This window comes from Phoca vitulina, unplaced genomic scaffold (genome assembly GCF_004348235.1).
Source record: "Phoca vitulina isolate PV1807 unplaced genomic scaffold, GSC_HSeal_1.0 scaffold25, whole genome shotgun sequence".
Taxonomy (NCBI): Eukaryota; Metazoa; Chordata; class Mammalia; order Carnivora; family Phocidae; genus Phoca; species Phoca vitulina.
The window spans coordinates 44,920,751-44,940,616 of NW_022589728.1; the positions used below are offsets into that span (position 1 = coordinate 44,920,751).

At 33.0% G+C, this 19,866-nt stretch overlaps 1 protein-coding gene and 1 non-coding gene across 8 annotated transcripts in view; both read left to right on the plus strand.

Annotated features, from left to right (window-relative positions):
- VPS13B (vacuolar protein sorting 13 homolog B) overlaps positions 1 to 19,866 on the plus strand; it is a 749,374-nt gene that overhangs the window by 112,454 nt on the left and 617,054 nt on the right. For all 7 annotated transcript variants that reach the window (XM_032421506.1, XM_032421505.1, XM_032421503.1 and 4 more), the window contains one exon: positions 5,582 to 5,706. In XM_032421506.1, the coding sequence (XP_032277397.1) occupies positions 5,582 to 5,706 (125 nt within the window). The remainder of the gene's footprint in view (positions 1 to 5,581; positions 5,707 to 19,866) is intronic.
- On the plus strand, positions 11,965 to 12,154 carry LOC116643287. Its single transcript, XR_004301515.1, has one exon. It is a non-coding gene; the product is annotated as a U2 spliceosomal RNA (small nuclear RNA).

The following is a 19,866-nucleotide window of genomic DNA, read 5'->3' on the forward strand; positions in this document are numbered from 1 at the left end:
TAGTTTTCTCCGGGGATTTGGAGAAGTGGTGCTTTCATACATGGCTGATGGGTGTGTAAATTGGTATCATTTTGGACGGTACTTTCGTAGGATCTAACAAATTTGAAGACAAATTTACCTTATACCCATCCAATTTTCAATGTATATTCTACAGCAGGGGTCAACAAACTTTTCTTTAAAGGGTCAGAGAGTAAATATGTTAGACTTTGTGGGCCAGGAGGCAAAATTTAGGATGTACTTAATAAGAGAACAAATTTCCACAAATTTTGAGTTGATAAAATTAAAAATGGATTGCATGTTCCAATGTATTACTGTATGTGGTTTTCTCTTTTTTAAACTATTTTACTTTTTTTATTTTTGTAAAATACATTTGACATAAAAATTACCATTGAAACAATTTTTTGGTGTATAGTTAAGGGAGAGTAACTACATTCATAATTGTGTAACTGTCATTACCATCCATCTCCAGAATCTTCTCATCAACCCATACTGAATCTCTATTAAAGAATAATTCCAAATCCTCTCTCCTCTGTCCCTGGGTAACCACCATTCTTCACTCTGTCTCTATGAATTTGACTACTTTAAGTACCTCAGATTAGTGGAATCACACAGTATATGTGCATTTAACTGTTGTATTTCATTAGGATACTGTCTCTAAGATTCGTTCATGTCATAGCATACTGTAAAGCTTGGTTATAGTTCGAGTGTGAATACTACGTTCTATGTATATACCACATTTTGTTAATCCACTCTTTTATTGATGAACACTTGGGTTGTACCCACATTTTGGGTAATATCTATAATGGTGGTATAAACATGGGATGCAAATACCTGTTAACTTCACTGATTTATTTTCTGTATATAGCTTGAAATGGAATGCTGAATAATAACTTTATTTTTTAAAACACAGCATATAATTATGCACAGCAGCTACACTATTTTATATATATTTTTTTCATTTTTTAAATTTTTAAAAAACTTCTGATTTAAATTCTAGTTAGGTACCATACAGTGTAATATTAGTTTCAGGTGTACAATATAGTGATTCAGTATTCCATATAACACCCAGTACTCATCACAGCAAGTGCACTCCTTAATTCTCATCACCTATTTTCTATTTCACCCATTCCCTCATCCATCTCCCCTCTGATAACCATCAGTTTGTCCTCTATAGTTACGAGTCTGTTTGGTTTGCCTCTCTCTTTTTTTTTTCCTTTGCTCATTTGTCTTGTTTCTTAAATTCCACATATGAATGAAATCATATGGTGTTTGTCTTTCTCTGACCGACTTATTTTGCTTAGCATAATACCCTCTGGGTCCATCCATGTTGTTGCAGATGGCAAGAGTTCATTTTTTATTGGATGAGTAATATTCCATTATATGTGTGTGTACACCACATCTTTATCCATTCATCAGTGGATGGACGTTTGGGCTATTTCCGTAATTTGGCTGTTGTAGATAATGCTGCTATATAAACATCAGGGTACATGTATACCTTTGAATTGGTGTTTTTGTGTTCTTTGGGTGAATACCTAGTAGTGCAATTGCTGGATTGTAGGGTAGCTCTATTTTTAACTTTTTGAGGAACCTCCATACTATCTTCCACAGTGGCTGCCCAAGTTCCATTCCCACCAGCAGTGCACAAGGGTTCCCCTTTCTCCATATCCTTGCCAGCACCTGTTGTTTCTTGTGTTGTTGATTTTAGCCATTCTGACAGGTGTGAGGTGATACCTTGTTGTAGTTTTGATTTGTATTTCCCTGATGATGAGCGATATTAAGCATCTTTTCATGTGTCTGTTGGCCATCTGTATATCTTCTTTGGAAAAATGTGTATTCATGTCTTCTGCCCATTTTTAAATTGGGTTATTCATTTTTTGGGTGTTGAGTTGTGTAAGTTCTTTATATATTTTGGATACTAACCCTTAATTGGATATGTCATTTGAAAATATCTTCTCCCATTCTGTGGGTTGCCTTTTAGTTTTGTTGATTGTTTCCTTTGCCCTGCAGAGACTTTTTATTTTGATGGAGTCCCCAAAATTTACTTTTGCTTTTGTTTCCTTGCCTCAGGAGACGTATCTAGAAAGAAATTGCTATGGCCAATATCAGAGAAATTATTGTCTGTGTTCTTCTCTCGGATTTTTATGGTTTCTTACATTTAGGTCTTGCATCCATTTTGAATTTATTTTTGTGTATGGTATAAGAAACTGGTCCAGTTCCATTCTTTTGCATGTTGCTGTCCAGTTTTTCCAACACCATTTGTTGACTAGACTATCTTTTTTCCATTGGATATTCTTTCCTGCTTTGTCAAATATAAATTGGCCATATAGTTGTGGGTTTATTTCTGGGTTTTCTGTTCTGTTCCACTGATCTATGTGTCTGTTTTTGTGCCAGTACCATAGTGTTTTGATCCCTGCAGCTTTGTAATATAGTTTGAAGTCTGGAATTGTGATGCCTCCAGCTTTTCTTTTTCAGGATTGATTTGGCTATTCAGGGTCTTTTGTGGTTCCATACAAATTTTTGTATTGTTTATTCTAGATCTGTGAAAAATTATTTTGATGGGGATTACATTAAATGTGTAGATTACTTTGGGTAGTATAGACATTTTAACAATATTTGATCTTCCAACCCATGAAAATGGAATGTTTTTCCTTTTTTTATGTCCTATTCAATTTCTTTAATTAGTGTTTTGTAGTTTTCAGAGTACGGGTCTTTGACCTCTTTGGTTAGGTTTATTCCTAGGTGTCTTATGGTTTTTGGTGCAATTGTAAATGGGATTGAGCCTTAATTTCTCTTTCTGCTTCTTCATTATTGGTGATAGAAATGGAACATATTTATGGATTAACATTGTAGCGAAGGTAATGCTTGATTTTTATTTTTCTCTTGGTCCCTTTAAGAAAGGAACATATCTTTAGCATGCTGGTTTTACTATTATACTGAGTGTCTTATGATGAGAACAGCATAAAAATGATTTGTTTTACATCACAATTACTATGTTTTCCTTCTCATTTACAGTTAGTGTGTGATTTTTTTATAGTTTTTGCCTTTTATCATTGCAAATCCTAATTTAGCATACTAATTTTTAAAAAATTTTTTTATTGTTATGTTAATCCCCATACATTACATCATTAGTTTTAGATGTAGTGTTCCATGATTCATTGTTTGTGCATAACACCCAGTGCTCCATAGCATTACTAATTTTTATTAAAAATTTACTAGGAGTTTTTTATATTTCTAAATCTACAGTTTCTTCTATTGATGTTAATTCAAGAACATTGCAAAGTGTTAAAATGTAGATGATGTTTTTTATTTTCTAATTGGCTTTTTTTAAAAGGTGGCACTGCGTGTTGAATTGTTCATTTAGTGTGGTATGTGTAAGTCATCTTATTCAAGTTGACATTTCCTTCAGCTAAAATTTTTATTGGTAGTTACACTTAACTGCTTTTTACATTCTTACTGTTCAGACTATTAGTTTGCAATGTTCAGTGCTTTTTATTCTGTTTATTAGTACATGAATTATCCTTCGTGAAACAACCTCCACTCCTGTTGCGTTGGTGGTTTCCCTTTTTCTAGATAAAGTATTTGTAATCTTGATCAAGAGCTGTTGACAAGTTAGTAGGTTATGTAGGTATTGTAAACCTGTGTATATCTACTGTAATTTAAAGGAGAGTTAGAAATTGGTTATTTTGAAATAATTATTTTTGATGTGGTAGATAGGCACTCTTTCATTATAATTTATATTTGCCTGAATGTTCCCTTAGAAGCATCTCTGCGCAGCATGTAAATTTAGTAAAAGTTTAAAAAACATTATGAAATAAGATACAGTTTCCCCAGAGTCCTTTGCAGTTCTGCAAACATCCAGCAGGGATCTCCTCTACACCCAGTTTCCATCTGAGTACACTTAATGATAGTGTCTGTGATTATACTGTTGGGCATTTCATAGAATATTAGAAAGTGCCTTGAGAGAGTTCTTAGTTGACCACAGATAATCTAATATGATAAAATATTACCCTTATTCATACTCTAGGAATATTTAGAGGTTGGGCATTGTTTTAAAAATGTTTTATATTAAGTGGTATTAGTAATTATAAACTTTAGGATCCTTTAAATGGGCCTTTTAGAGGAAATAAATTCTGAAATTGCACAGTGCCTGGAAATTCTTGGTATACAGTGTTGCTCAGAACAAGTCTTCAAAGATAATGTATGTGACTAACTTAATTTTTAAGGTTCATCATTTAAGTATTAGAATCATTTTTTTTTTCCTTCTCAATTCTGTATTTCTTGCCACTTGGTTGATAGTAGTACTTACAGGATAGTAGGTTTATCACTTTCATTTTCTTTGATAGTAAGTTTATCACTTTCATTTTCTTTGATAGTAATTAGGTAAGTAGGTCCTTTGAAATGCAGTTTTCTCTAAAAATATGTAATTCTAACTAATGTCTCATTTCCAAGAAGTTATTTTGTTCACTTAGAACTGACTTTAGAGCAAATGATTTCACTTTGTCAGTTTGATGAATGATAGGGACATAATACCTTTTTGAAACCATTTGGAAGTAGTTTAATACTTTTTAAGAAATTAGTCATTAGTTTATAAGTTCATTAAATGGAAGTATTTTGTTTTGAAAATTAGTGATTGAAAAATCTTAAACATGTTTCACTGTAGAACTTATCAGTTAATATAAATCCTAGAGATAGGAAAGTCAGTGCTTGATGAACCTAAGGAATAAAAATTAATAAAGTTAAGTGTTAGGCTTAAACTACTTCTGTATGTTGGAAAACAGTAACTATTTTATATCCCTGTGTGTTAGTGTTTCCTGTTTGAGATGTTTATCTTTTACCGTATTGGAAATAATTGGAGCAGAAATATAATAAGTTCTCTGTAGTGTTTCATATATAATGTGATGTTATATTGATTCTTCCTATTAAAGCAAGTATACTGTTCAGGAATTTCAGGGAATGCTTATAAAATTTTTGAGTGTGATCTGCTCGTTTTAAGTATAAACATATGAAGAGTATGCCATGTACCAAATTTCTGGGGGTGAAAAACCTCAGCCCTAGAATTTTCACAGAAGAAAGGGAAAAGATGTAACATTTTTAGGATATATTTGAATATCCTTTTTGTGTGTGCATAATGTAAGTTGAAGGCAAAATAGATTTTTATGATTGTTTTTGTTGTAATTAATGTTATTTTAGGCATTAAATGATATTAACAGTAATTTATTACAGTTAATTTTTACAATGTGCACAATACAGGCAGTTTATATTAATAGCAAGTGTGTGCGTTTTAGCAGACAATAAAACACTACATGAGAATTATGTTTAGAAATAAAATGTGAAACTTAGAGTTAGAAGCAGTGATCTTTCAGGCAAGTGAAAGAAATACTATATATTTAAATCTCTTAATTTGGATTTAGTCAGTGTTAAATTGAATAAAAGAAAATGTTGATGTTTGGGAAGTGGAAAAAGACATTGGAACATATTTAGTGTGCAGCTGTTGTAGAGCAAATTGAAACTGACGTATTTCATCCTGTGCTTATTAAAACTTTGTCTCTGTGAACATTTGGATCTTTTCTTTTTGTTTCAGATATTTGGTTTCCAAGCAGGACTGACGTCTTTGGATTGTAGGGGATCTTACTGCTTACCTGTACCGATTATTCCCTCTTTCAGCACTGCTCTTTATGGTAAACTTCTGAAACTACCCACATGCTGGTAAGTATTATGGTAAAATGTGGTTTATGGTATTTTCATTTATTATGAAGGGGGAAAAACCCAACTGTATCTGTCTTATGCAAGTGTGTTAGTTTTATACAAAACCTTAGAAAAATATCTGAAGTTATACTGTCTTTTACTGAAACACTAAAAATCTCTCTTTAATGCCTGAAATGTGACTAGCTCATAGTATCTTTTGTGGTAGTGTTAAGTGTTGATGGGGTACTAACTGTTAAGCCATGTTGGAACTGTAGTAAACTGTTGCTGCTTCATACTGTACCAGGAACTGCAAAGGCAAATACCTTATTTTTTCCTTTTTGAGAGAGGATACGAAGATATTAAAAAGTTGCAAATTAGTATCAAGGCCTAAGTATTTATCACCTAAATAACAATTTCATGTGTATTCCTAGCTACTAAGAAAAGCATACCCATAACATAGATTTAGTGTTTTATATGTCTATAGTTGCTTCATTTTCAAAGAAACTGATTTTAGGCTTTATTTTCATTTGGTTTTGGGTTTCTTTATTTGGAGGTCCTATTTCCTTAAGTTGAAAGAGGTTTATAGAAAGAAAGCCAATAGTTACTCATCATACCTTTTTTTTTTTAATTGAAAGCAAACTTTAATGTATTAAAAACAAAACTGAAGATATGAAATAAGGTTTAAACACTTGAAATTAAATTCTAGTGAAATATTTCTACATTTTAAAATTAGGTTACTTTTACTGTTTAGAATATGTCTTTGCTTTCTCAACCTAATTAGGCGGCTTATTTTTACAGGATGTATTTTCTGTTATTTATGAAAAGCAACATAATTTCTAGAAAATATTCTTTAAAGTACTTCATTTGTTAAAAATATATTTCTTTAATAATATATAACTTTTAAAATGAAATTTGTAAATTAAATGCTCACATCTTCAAAAAATTTGCCTATTGATCGAGAAAATTAAAAAATACAGAAATTGCAGTTGTCTTGAAATCAGTTCTTGTATAAAATGAAACCATTATTAAATGATCATTGTTAATTTCTCTTGATAAGTTTAATTTTATCCTTATTCATCCATATTCCACACATGTCATTTATTATGTTTTATAGAGATTCACTTTTTAACTTTTTATTTGTATATACATAGCATGTTGCATTTGAGCCAAGTTTTATATTCTGATCTACTAGGAAATACCAGGGGATATGTCCCAGTGGTATGTCAATATCAACTTTAATAAATGTTTGTGAGCACTGTTATCTCAGTTATGTGCTGATTTATTTATCATTCATAACACTGAGATTTTTAGAAAAACAGTGCAATTTACTATAGAAAATACTTAGATTTTTTAGAAAATAAGAAGCCAAAATTTTCAAAATGAATTATAGCCTTTATATGAAAAAAAATTGAATATTTAAATAGGCAAGGCTTGGTTTAAGGATATGTAGGGCTTACTTTAAATATTGTCAAATGTGATTTAAACTAAGTCTGCTGACATCTAAAAGAAAATATTCCATTTAAATACTAAAAGCATGAGATCACACAATGCTTGTATTTGGATGTGACTTGCTTTATTTTATTTTATTTTATTATGTTATGTTAATCACCATACATTACATCATTAGTTTTTGATGTAGTGACTTGCTTTTTTGTATTTAAGGCCACTTATGTATTATTTGAATGATATTTTTCTATGCTTTATATGAGTATATTGCTTTGAAATAGTTTCTTTACATTATTTTCCTTAATTAATAGACCATAAATTATAATTTGTTCTTAGCAACTCTAAATTGAAAGTAATACGTATAAAACTCATTAAGTTGAGATGTATCTTAGTTAAATGAAATGAATAAGATACCAGATCAAATGTTTCATATAGTGCTTGAATTAAATAAAAATCATATGAGAACTGAGAATTTTATTTAACTCATGTAGTGAGTGAAGATTATTTTAGTAAGGCACCCTGGTTGTGTCATTAAGTGTCAGCTCTGTTCCCAATATGGTATCTCCCTTCCTCAAATTATACAAGCTCTTTCATCTGGCTTTTTAAAAATCACATTCCAGTTTCTTAAAGCACATGTATGATGCTATTTATATCTATAACTATATATTTTTTCAATAATGAGAAGAGCATATTTACTATAGATCATAGCTTTTGAAACACATATACCACAATGAAAAAAAATTTTAGTTGGTATGTTTGAGTTAGCAATGGAAATCTAGATTTTATGTAAAACAACAAAATAGTTCACACTTCTTGTTTAAAAATGTCTAAATTGATACTAATTATATATGAAATTTGAAACTAACGTATATTTTAATCAGGTTTGCTAATTTAAAAAAATATGTGGCTTAAGTAACATTGAAAATAAGTTATTTTTCTCCCATTTGAATGTTCATGCTGATATATTTTAGCCTTAATGAGCAAGCTAATACTAAACTCCAGTTTCTTGGGATTTATTTTTTTTTCAAAAATATTTTGGTCATGGGCGCCTGGGTGGCTCAGACGGTTAAGCATCTGCCTTCGGCTCAGGTCATGATCCCAGGGTCCTGGGATCGAGTCCCACATCGGGCTCCCTGCTGAGCAGGGAGCCTGCTTCTCCCTCTACCTCTGCCTGCTGCTTCCCCTGCTTGTGCTCTCTCTCTGTCAAAAATAAATAAAATCTTTAAAAAAAAAATATTTTGGTCATATTTTATCTTTCATTCTGTATTACACACTTTCCAAACATAAAAATATAAATATTTCAAAACATTTTTTTCTTCATTGCTTTACAACAAGTTAACTTATTCTTTTAGTCCCTTAGAACAGGACTGAAATATGTAGGGTATAATGGGAAAGACACAGTGACAATAATATTTAATGATGGAGATCTTGAGCAATTCAGATTTTAATTTTCCTCCTTTTTTAGTAAGGGGATGTTTAAAAGTGGGCAATAAAGTGTTGGTTAAAGGGCAACAAAGTATAACTTTTGTTATTACTAGTAGGAATAACCTTGGTCTCCTGTAGACAGTTTTTAAACAAATTTCTATAGTAGTAATGCTTTTAGGTTTCTAGATATATTCTTGGAGTTAACCTTTTTTTTTTTTTTTTCAGAACAGAGAAACTATAATAAATATGTCCTCTCTATTTCTAAACTTTTTAATTGAAATATTAATATTTTATAGAAAAGTACATATATTGTATTTCATAAGTGAATTGGACATTTGGTAACTAGCAGAAAGATTAAGAAACAGAGTAACATCAGCATCTCAAAAGCCTCTCTTACTTACCCTCCTGCAAGGTTAACCATTATCCTGATTTCTTTTAACATAGATTAGTTTTGTCTGTTCTTGGACTTAAATAGAATCAGTCATCCATAGTCTTTTTGACTGGCTTCTGTCACTCAACATGTTTGTGAGATACATTGATACGGTAGAATGTAGTTTTTAGATTGTTTGCTTTTGTCACTATACAGTATTGTATTACATGAACATTGATCATTTGTACATTCTTGATCTGCAATTTTATTTTTTTAAAAATATTAATATTTTATTTATTTATTAGAGAGAGAGAGAGCGCATTCACAAGCAGGGGGAGTAGCAGAGGGAGAGGTAGAAGCAGGCTCCCTGCTGATGTGGGGCTGGATCCCAGGACCCTGGGATCATGACCTGAGCCGAAGACAGACACTTAACCAACTGAGCCACCCAGGCGCCCCTTGATCTGCAATTTTAATTGAAAAATAAGTACCTAAAGTATGTGTTTATTTATTTTTTATTCCTGTGCCATTTTCCCTTTTCCTTAACAAGCTTCAATTATATTAGAGGAGATTAGATGTCATTCATAAATATTTTTTGATTTTCTGTATTTTGATAGGCATTGTGCTACATGTTGGGATTGGGAAAAGAATACAGTAGAATGCAGTGAGGGTAAGAGATATCCCCTGAGCATGACAACTTACAGTCTAGTGGGAGAGGACACTAGACACATAAAACAGTTGTCTTTAAATGGCAAAATTGAGGCTTAAGAAAAATGTCCTGTTAGTTTAAAGAAAGTAGAAAATTTCCCTGGGACGTCATGGTTGGCTTCATAGAAGTGGCAGTAGAATTTTGGCTTTACTGGTTGAATTGGGTGTATATCCAGACATGAGGAGGTTGGTTTTGGGGTGTGGAGGCTTCTAGGGGGATAATACTGTCTCAACAAAGTCAGGTTGCTCTATTGGATCTGTGAATGGATACCATGGGAGAGGAATTTGGAAGGCTACTTTTGGGCCTAGACTTTTATGTGATTAAGGATGTCTGAGTTTAATATGAATACTTAAAAGTTAAGCCAGGTAATCAAATATTCATTAACCCAATTTCTTCTTCATCAGGCTTGTAATACTGTAATTATACTATAGTCTCAAATTCACTTTCTCCTATAATTGAGGGTTCAAAAGTGTGATCTCATTTATAGCTAGACAATGCAACATATTTCGGAAGTTCAGAGAAAAATTACTTTGGCTTAGAAAATCCTGGAGAACACGAAGATGGTAACTTGTAAGGAGGTTATTAAAGAATGCATAGAATATGAAAGAAAATACTTTTTAATGCAGTATTAGGTATTTAGTTTAACAAGTTTTCATAACAATCCTGTGAGCTAACATAATATTCTTTTATAAAACTAAAATTCAGGGAAGTTACATAAATTGTCCAAAGTCACACAGTGGCTGGGCAAGGATTCTCATGGGAGGTTATCTCATTCTAAAGTCTTTGATCCCTTTCTTACCTGAAGGACTGAAGACACTACATTATCTTTTGTTAATCATCATCAAAGGCTCAGCGTGCTTTTTGCCTTGTAGTAAAAGTGGATTTCCATGTATTGAGAGGATAGTTGAGATAGTACAGCTAATAAATCTGAACTCTCCTAGTATCTCCTAATATATAGATAACAGTATATAGATATTGTGATGATCTCATAGAATTGTAGTTAATAGGGTTACGTGGAATCTTGGGCATTATCTTAGTTTCTGAGTCTATGACACAGCTTTGATTTATAGTTGTCTATCATGGGCTGAACATTTTATTCAGAGGGACTTAGCTACTTTGTGAGGTAACCAGATTCATTGTTGGGCAGCTGTAGAGTTCTTTCTTTTACTGTTCATGTTTCTTCTCTTTCCTAATTATTGCTTATATATGTCATGAGTCATTTTTATAGTCCTAGGAATGTGGGAAAACACATTTATTTACGAGATTGAGGGATCCCTCTAAGTACCCATTCCTTATTTAGCACAGTAACAGACGGGTTGGTTTTGATTAATGAAGTTATTGAGCAGTTCATTTGTTTGAGGAATATGTTTCTATGGAATCCATGTCTGAGTTCAGTGTTAATTAAGTACAGGATTTGGTGGTGGTAGTGGGCTCATGGTAATTGACATGGTGTCTAAAGGAGAAGTGAGCAGATACTGATCCTTTTGCCTCCCTGAAATGGAAACTGAAGCAGCCATTTTCCCGTGCTAGCTCAGAATAACACTAGAATAACTTTAATGGAAGGTAGGCCCTTCAAGTCTAAAAAAATGCCAATATTTATTTATCAGCAAACGTAGAGAATAAGTAACCCACCCCACAAGTTTCAAAAGGAGGTTTGCTCAACTGCCTTGTCCTTTATAATACCACAGTTAGAGAACATAGAGTTGAGTGTTTTTAATGCCCCTGGAGATAGAACTTTTTAATTTCCTTTTTTCCAGAGCTATGATTATTTTCATCTGTCTGCTTTTGTGATAAACATTTTTTTTTTTTAAAGATTTTATTTATTTATTTGAGAGAGAGAGAATGAGAGACAGAGAGCATGAGAGGGAGGAGGGTCAGAGGGAGAAGCAGACTCCCTGCTGAGCAGGGAGCCCGATGCGGGACTCGATCCTGGGACTCCAGGATCATGACCTGAGCCGAAGGCAGTCGCTTAACCAACTGAGCCACCCAGGCGCCCTGTGATAAACGTTTTCTTTAACAGAATGTCTTTTTTATTTATTTATTATTTTCTTATGTTAATCACCATACATTACATCATTAGTTTTTGATGTAGTGTTCCATGATTCATTGTTTGCTTATGACACCCAGTGCTCCATTCAGTACGTGCCCTCTTTAATACCCATCACCAGGCTAACCCATCCCCCCACTCCTCTCCCCTCTAGAACCCTCAGTTTGTTTCTCAGAGTCCATAGTCTCTCATGGTTCGTCTTCCCCTCCGATTTCCCCCCCCTTCATTTTTCCCTTCCTACTATCTTCTTTTTTTTTTTTTTAACATATAATGTATTTGTTTCAGAGGTCTCGGCCTTTTGGCTAAGATCAAGTGTAGTATCTGTTCTTATCAGTTTAATATCTGATACGTCCTCTATCTGAGGACAATATATTAAATGGGTTTTTGGAGCCGAGAGATGGACTAGGAGCTTGCTCCGTGCACTCAGCGCATGGACCTGGTATTGCCAGTACTTTAACAGAATGTCTTAAAACTGGTAAGACTTAACTGGGATGCTGATTCTCTTACCTCTGCTTGAGTGGCAGCAGCCTGATTGTCAACTTTGGTTCTTGCATCTGGAATGTGCTTTCATGGAATGTTTTGAACTGAAAAGAAACCCTTTCATCATCTCTTACAATCTTGTCATTTCAAAGATGAGAAAACTGAGTCCCACAGAGTTCAAATTACTTAACCGAAGAGCACACAGTTAATATCAATGCCTCAATTTGATCATCATTTTCTTTTTTTCTTTTTTTTTAATCCTCATTTTCTTGGTTCAGGGCTCCTTCAACTGTATCACACTGCTTAAAAATTATTACTACTATTTAATTTTTTCATGGTAAAAGATGCAAAACATAGGGGCGCCTGGGTGGCTCAGTCGTTAAGCGTCTGCCTTCGGCTCAGGTCATGATCTCAGGGTCCTGGGATCGAGCCCCACATCGGGCTCCCTGCTCGGTGGGAAGCCTGCTTCTCCCTCTCCCACTCCCCCTGCTTGTGTTCCCTCTTTCACTGTGTCTCTGTCTGTCAAATAAATAAATAAAATCTTTAAAAAAAAAAAAAAAGATGCAAAACATAAAATTTACCATTTTAACCATTTTTAAGTGTATAATTCAATGGCATTAAGTATCTTCAGATTGTGCTATCACCCCTGTTCATCTCCATAAATTTTATATTCTGTACCCATTAAAACAATAACTTCCCATTACTCCTTACTTTGAGCTCTTGGTAACTCCTGTTCTACTTTGTATGGATTTGACTATTCTGGGTACCTCATGTAAGTTAAATCATTCAATATTTGTCCTTTTGTGTCTGGCTTATTTCATTCACTTAGCATAAAGTTTTCAAGATTCATCCATGCTGTAGCATATGTGAGAATTTTTTCTTCCCTCCCTCACTTACTCTTTCCTTCCCTCCCTCCCTCTCTTCCTTTCTTTCCTTCCTAATTCATTCCATTTTAAGATTGAAAAATTCCATTGTATGTATATGCTTTGTTTATTCGTTCAACCATCAGTGGACATTTGGGTTGTTTCCACCTTTTAGCAATTGAAAATGGTGCTTTGAACATGGGTGTACAAATATTTGAGTACCTGTTTTCAGTTCTTTTGGGTATATACCTAGAGACGGAATTGCTGGGTCATATGATAATTCTGTGTTTAATTTTATGAGAAACTGCCACTATGTTTTCCACAGTGGCTATACCATTTTACATTCTCACTAACAATGCACAAGGGTTCCAATTCCTCTATATCTTTACCAACACTTGTTATTTTAGGTTTTTTGATAATAGCCATCCTAAAGAATATGAAATGGTATTTCATGGTAGTTTTGATTTGTATTTCTCTAACAGTTAGTGATGTTAAGCATCTTTTCAATTGCTTATTGATCATTTGTATATCTTATTTGGGGGGAATATATATTCAAGTTCTTTTCTCATATTTAAATCGGATTATTTTTGTTGTTGAGTTGTATGTGTTCCTTATAAATTCTGCATACTAAATTTTTATTGTATATGTGATTTGCAAATTTTTCTCCAACTCTATGGGAAAACGTTTTTTAATGTTAAGATTCTGTCTTAATATAACTCCCAAGCCAGAAGCTTAGTTTACGTCTTTTATTAAATCTTTTGCTTTTTGTTTTAAAAAGTTACTATTTACATTTGACACTGTTTTTCTTAAAAATTGGTATAACTTGAGCTTGTAAAAAGTGATCAATTGCGTCTTTGGGATAGCTGTACTTTGGGGAAGAGGAGAAAGATAAATTAGACTTCTTGGGGTTGTTTGCAAGTTTATCTTCACAGTAGATTTTGCTCTTAACATTTACAGGGATAGCTAACTTAGATTGTTTTTCTGCAGAAAGATTTTATAACTTTCTACAGTAAAGGGAGATCTTTTCTTGATTGTCTTCTCTTAAAAAAACATGTTTTAAAGATAGTTAACAGTTAATTTCTTAAAAAGTTACAGTGCTTGACAGTCTATACGTTATAGACAAGTTTAATAATACTGAATAGAATGAAAATCAAAGTAAATGAAGATTAAAGATTAAAGCAAATGGGTTTTCATCTGGTTATTCAGGATAGACTTTAGGAGGACTGGGTTTCAGAACCAGTAGGAAGATTGGGATCTTCGTCCCTATTTTAAAATGAAATCGGAGGGAGAGATGAACCATGAGAGACTATGGACTCTGATAAATAATTTGAGGGTTTTAGAGGGGAGGAAGGTGGAGGGATGGGTTAGCCCGGTGATGGGTATTAAGGAGGGCACGTACTGCATGGAGCACTGGGTGTTATACGAAAACAATGAATCGTGGATCACTACATCAAAAACTAATGATGTATTGTATGGTGACTAACATAACATAATAAAATAAATAAATAAAAATAAATATAAGAAAAAATAAAATGAATTTGTAAACATCTCATGATTCCCATACGTCTGGGCTGACATATATGTGTATATGTGTGTATATATATGTTGTATGTGTGTGTATATATATGTACATAACGTTTGTCATGTTTTAAAATTCATATGCATACTGGCTTTATCACCTTTTTATTAGCAGCAGTGCTTGTTAATTATTGGAAAATAGTTTTTTTTTTTTTTTAAGAGGTAATATTAAGGGAATCCAAAATTTTTGTGAGCATTATTCATTAAAAAGATACTATCACAGGCCTCGTGCTCACTGTTATTCTGTTTGAAATCTAAGCGAATACTGAAATATAGCTCTTTGAGGTATTACTAAGTGGTAAATTAATTCAGCCAAAGCACTTAATGTTCTGCTTATGAGATTATTTCTCTAATGATAGATGTTAACATTAATTTTAACAATCTGGTAAAAGAGAATGTATTTTAACAAATCCAAGCAGATAAAACACTGTTCTGTGTATGGTCACGTAGTTAGACATTTCAGGGTAGACTGAGATTTATATAAATCCAGCATTGTTTGCTTTTTAGCTCTGTCAGATCCTCTTGAAATTCGGGACATACATTGCTGGCGCAGGTTTCTGCTTTAAATGCAGATGAATCAGGGTTTGATTCATCATCGAAGTAAGATTCAAACTCATCAAAATATGTGAATGACTTCTGAAATCGTGTTTCTACACAATGGCTCTGTAGTTCTTAAGAACATATAGATGTTTTAAAGAAGCTTAGGGCAGTTGAGAATGAGAAATACAGCAATCTTCATTTGTCTTTGGCTCAATTCTTGTATCCATTTCACATCCAAACTTGAATTTCTGCACATTTAGAAATGGATAAGCATGATCACAATGAAAATATACTATCCTGATAAATTTCTCCATTAATATCATATGGTAAATTTGATTTGGGAAGTATATAGTACAAACTGTTCTCATACCAGCTTTCTCTTTTGATTTGGATAGCTTGTTGAAATAGCCCCCCTCCCCTTCTGTATTACATTAACTCCCTTTGTAGCAAATTAGCTCAGTTTCCATCAAACTTCTGAAAGCAAGTGACTAGGTCTTACTAGTTCTATCTACTGAGGTGTAATAGTTTTATTTGAGCTGTAATCTCAGGTCAGGCATACAACAATGTGGACCACATGCCCGATGGCTCTGTGCATGATACAACTTGGTCTTCTATCTTATGGGATTTTGTGTTGTATGACTTGGGGTACGCTTGCATGGTCTTGTTAACCTAACCGTCTTTCCATTATTAATTAAGCATTTCCTTGCATATTTCTTAGAATTTTCTTTGTTTTGCTCATGCGTTCTGTTTTTGTCCTCTACTAACTTTTTCATGATTAATGCTTCTTTTGTATCCTTATCTGGATGATTAAAACAGGGAAGGATGACCATAACAGACAGGGTACATATTTTCTTCAATTTTGTGAACAGTGTTCCCCAGTCAGTTTCAGTTTTTTGTTTTTTAAACTCTAGTGAGTTTTTCCACTGTTTGTCTGCCTTTTTGCACACTTGATACTGTTCTTTGTTCATTCATTCCAGTCTGTTTCACAGATAATGTGATGAATGCCCACTATGTGCCAGATACTCTTCATGGCCCTGGCTAGATTAGAAAAAAATTGGCAAGATACCTGCCCTTATGGGGTCAGTTAAAGGAATTTTAAAATGGGAAAAATTGGTTTAAGAGGCAGTGTAGATTGTCTTTTACAATCTAATTATATAAAATTGTCCTTTTTGCTGTCTTCAGCCTTGGAAGGAGATTTTTACATAGTTTTTTGTTTGTTTGTTTTTGATCTTAATTCCAGTGTAGTTAACATACAGTGTTATATTAGTTTCAGGTATATACATAGCTTTTGATTGCATAATATTTTTGAACTAGTCTATGCTTTTCTATTTAATCTTGTTAGTGATTCCTATTTGAACTGAAAACCATTTAGTGGTGGAGCAACCAGTAATAGGAGGTAAAATACAAGTTCCTACAGATAAATGAAAATTCATTGACTATGTCAGTTAAATATATCATTGTTTGTTTTCTAGCTTTTTGCAAACATTCTGCAGTTATTTAATGGTTTTGTAGAGTGTACTTGGTAATTCTGGATTTTAGCTTTTCCAAAAATTTGATTTTTTTTTTCAGTTGTTATCTTCACATATATTACAATCTCCAATATTTATAGATGTCAACATATATTAGAGCCTTTGAAATCTATTTGTAAATACACATATTTTAAGTTTGTATCCTTGCATTATACTCTTAATATCCCTTTTATACATTATAATGTATAGTGTGAGTAAAACTCAGAAATATGTAAACTCTTTGTAATTAAAAGTTTTTTTATTGTAAAGTTTTTAATATGTATAGTCATGAAAAGATAGGTTCTCTTTGATTATAAATTACTGAGATTAATTTTGGGGGGCAGCACTCAAAATGTATCATTACTTTGTAATCAAATCTCCTGATAATTACTTTTTATATTCATTGAGAAATAGTTATATCTAATTTGCATATAGTTTATTAAAAACTCATGAGCAGAATTATTTTTCAACCTATGTAAGCAAGTAGTATGTGAGAAATTGATGGGGAAGTTTTAATACCAAATTAATATTAATAATAATAGCATATATGTGCCAGGAATAGTGCTAAGAGTCTTATATGCAGTATCTCATTTAATCTTCATAACAATATGAGATACTATTTTATTCATTCTATACATCTCTTTGTCTTATTAATGCTTATGCATACAGTAAATAGTGAAGTTGGAATTCACTTTTAGATCTGAGTCAAGACCCAAAATTAGTAGTCCCTTCTACCATTGATGAAGGAGTATATGGCAAATTGGCATTAAGTTTGCATCCTAAAGCATCTTTCCATACGAATAGCTTTGCTAACTTGTATTTTTTTTAATAAACAGCTTAATTGAGATGTACTTTATATAGCATAAAATTCACCCATTTCAGGTATGTAATTCAGTGATTTCTAGCACATTAACTGAGTTATGCAACTTTTACCATAAATTCAGTTTTAGAACATTTTTACCCTCCCAGTAAGATCCCTCATGCCCATTTATGGTTAATCCCCATCTCTGGCCCCAGGTAACCACTTTCTTCATAAATTATCTTTTATGGCATATGAATGGAATCATGCAATATGTGGTATCCTGTGTCTGGCTTCTTTCACTTAGATAAAGTTTTTGAGGTTCATCTTTGACATAGCATGTATCAGTCGCTAACTTGTTTTTTATTCTACATCTGTATGTGGCTTTCCTTAACTGAGTGAAATATATTCAGGCTTGCAAATAACTATCCATACTCTCAGAGATGTTTAAATTCCAGAGTTGATTAAGGGGTTTTCAAACCATGTTATAGTTGCTGCAGTAACTGTGACTTGGGATGTTCTGAGAATGTCCTTTTGTGTCACTAGCCCCTTCTTCAAACCGGTTTTTTTTTTTTTTTTTTTTAAGATTTTATTTATTTCTTTGAGAGAGAGAGGTGTGGGAACATGAGCAGGGGGAGGGGCAGGTGGAGAGGGGGAAGCAGGCTTCCCGCTGAGCAGGGAGCCCGACCTGGGGCTCGATCCCAAGGCTCTGGGATCATGACCTGAGCTGAAGGCAGATGCTTAATCCACTGAGCTACTGAGGTGCCCCTAGATATTAGTTGTTTAGTCTCATCATGTTCTTTTTTGGGGAGGAATAATATTTGAAGGTGAATACTTAACTTTTCATACTTACTTCTCAAAATAGTCTTATTTTTATAGAATCCCTGTGAGTAAAGAAAAAAATTGGAAAGCTATTTAGAGGTTTGGCTACACCTGAAAATACTATATAATTATAGCAAGCTTTCATAGTACTTTAGAGTTGTGTAGAATGTGGTTTATAAAGTTCTCTATAATGGATTATTATATGAATTATACCCCTGTTTTCATTAACTTAGTTCTCATTTTAAAAAGAGTATAATTTAAATATAACAAAGTTCAACAATTTTATGTGTACAGATATATACAGTCAGGTAGCCACCAAATTTCTTTCTTGTCTATTTGCGGTTAGCTCCTTTCTCTCTCCCTACATTGGGTCAAATTTTTGGGGAGGGCAGTCGGCTCGTGAAAAGGGGTAATGCCTATCTTGATTCAGGGAATGACGGATTAGCTTGTTAGCTGGCAAACCCACTGTTCCTTGCTTTGTTGTTCCATTCTTCACCCAAACCCATCAGACAACTGATTCTTTCACTAGGGCTTCTGGTATTTCTCTAGCACACTGCTGCCAGAGACTGAGGCTCATAGCATTTTCAGTTGCATAATAAAAGATTTTGTACATAGATTTCATACATTCATAAATGAAAGCATTTGTAATTAATAAAGTCTAGATTCATTTCTATTCTCTATTTCTCAACTCCCCAAAAGAGCCATAAATATAATATATATGGATTTATACAATGAAACTACTCTTTCTGATATAAACAAATTGGTAGTTCAGACTTATTAAATAGTAAGTTTTTACATGTACATACACATTCACATATTTTCATTTCATTGAGTGTCTTTTGTTTAGGTAGATTTTTTAAAAGCATAGTTTAAAGAGAATAATAAAAATGAAAAAGAGAGGGGTGCCTGGGTGGCTCAGTCAGTTAAGTATCTGCCTTTAGCTCAGGTCATGGTCCCAGAGTCCTGGGATCAAGCCCCAGTGTGGGGCTTCCTGCTCAGCAGGGCGTCTGCTTCTCCCTCTGCCCTTTTCCCTGCCCCTCCTCCTGCTCATGCTCTCTCTTTCAAATAAATAAAATCTTTAAAAAAAAATAGAAAAAGAGATGTAATTTTAACATGTGAGATATCATAGGACTCTATTTTAAGTGACAACAAGCATAATAGTCTAACTCTTTAACAAGATTAAAACTTTTTAAAAACTTATTTTACTATTGTCTGTGTATTTTAATTTGATTAATTTACGGCCTTGTATTTGTATCAAGGTGAAAATTTGACCTAAATTGCATTTGCAGTCTGAACTACCAGTTTGTTCATATCAGAAAGAGTAGTTTCACTGTATAAATCCATATATATTTATGGCTCTTTTGGGAGTTGAAAAATAGCGAATAGAGGTGAATCTAGATTTTATTAATTATGAATGTTTTCCCCCAGATATGTCATTGATTTTTCTGTAAATTTGTCTTGATTGAATGATTTTTAATAACACATTTTAAAATAAAAAAATACCTCTTAAGTAATCTTTATATGAAGAATAGTCCAGAATCTTAAATTTAATAAAATAACGTGATTGGTTCTGAGCATGTTTTCATCAGATGTTCTA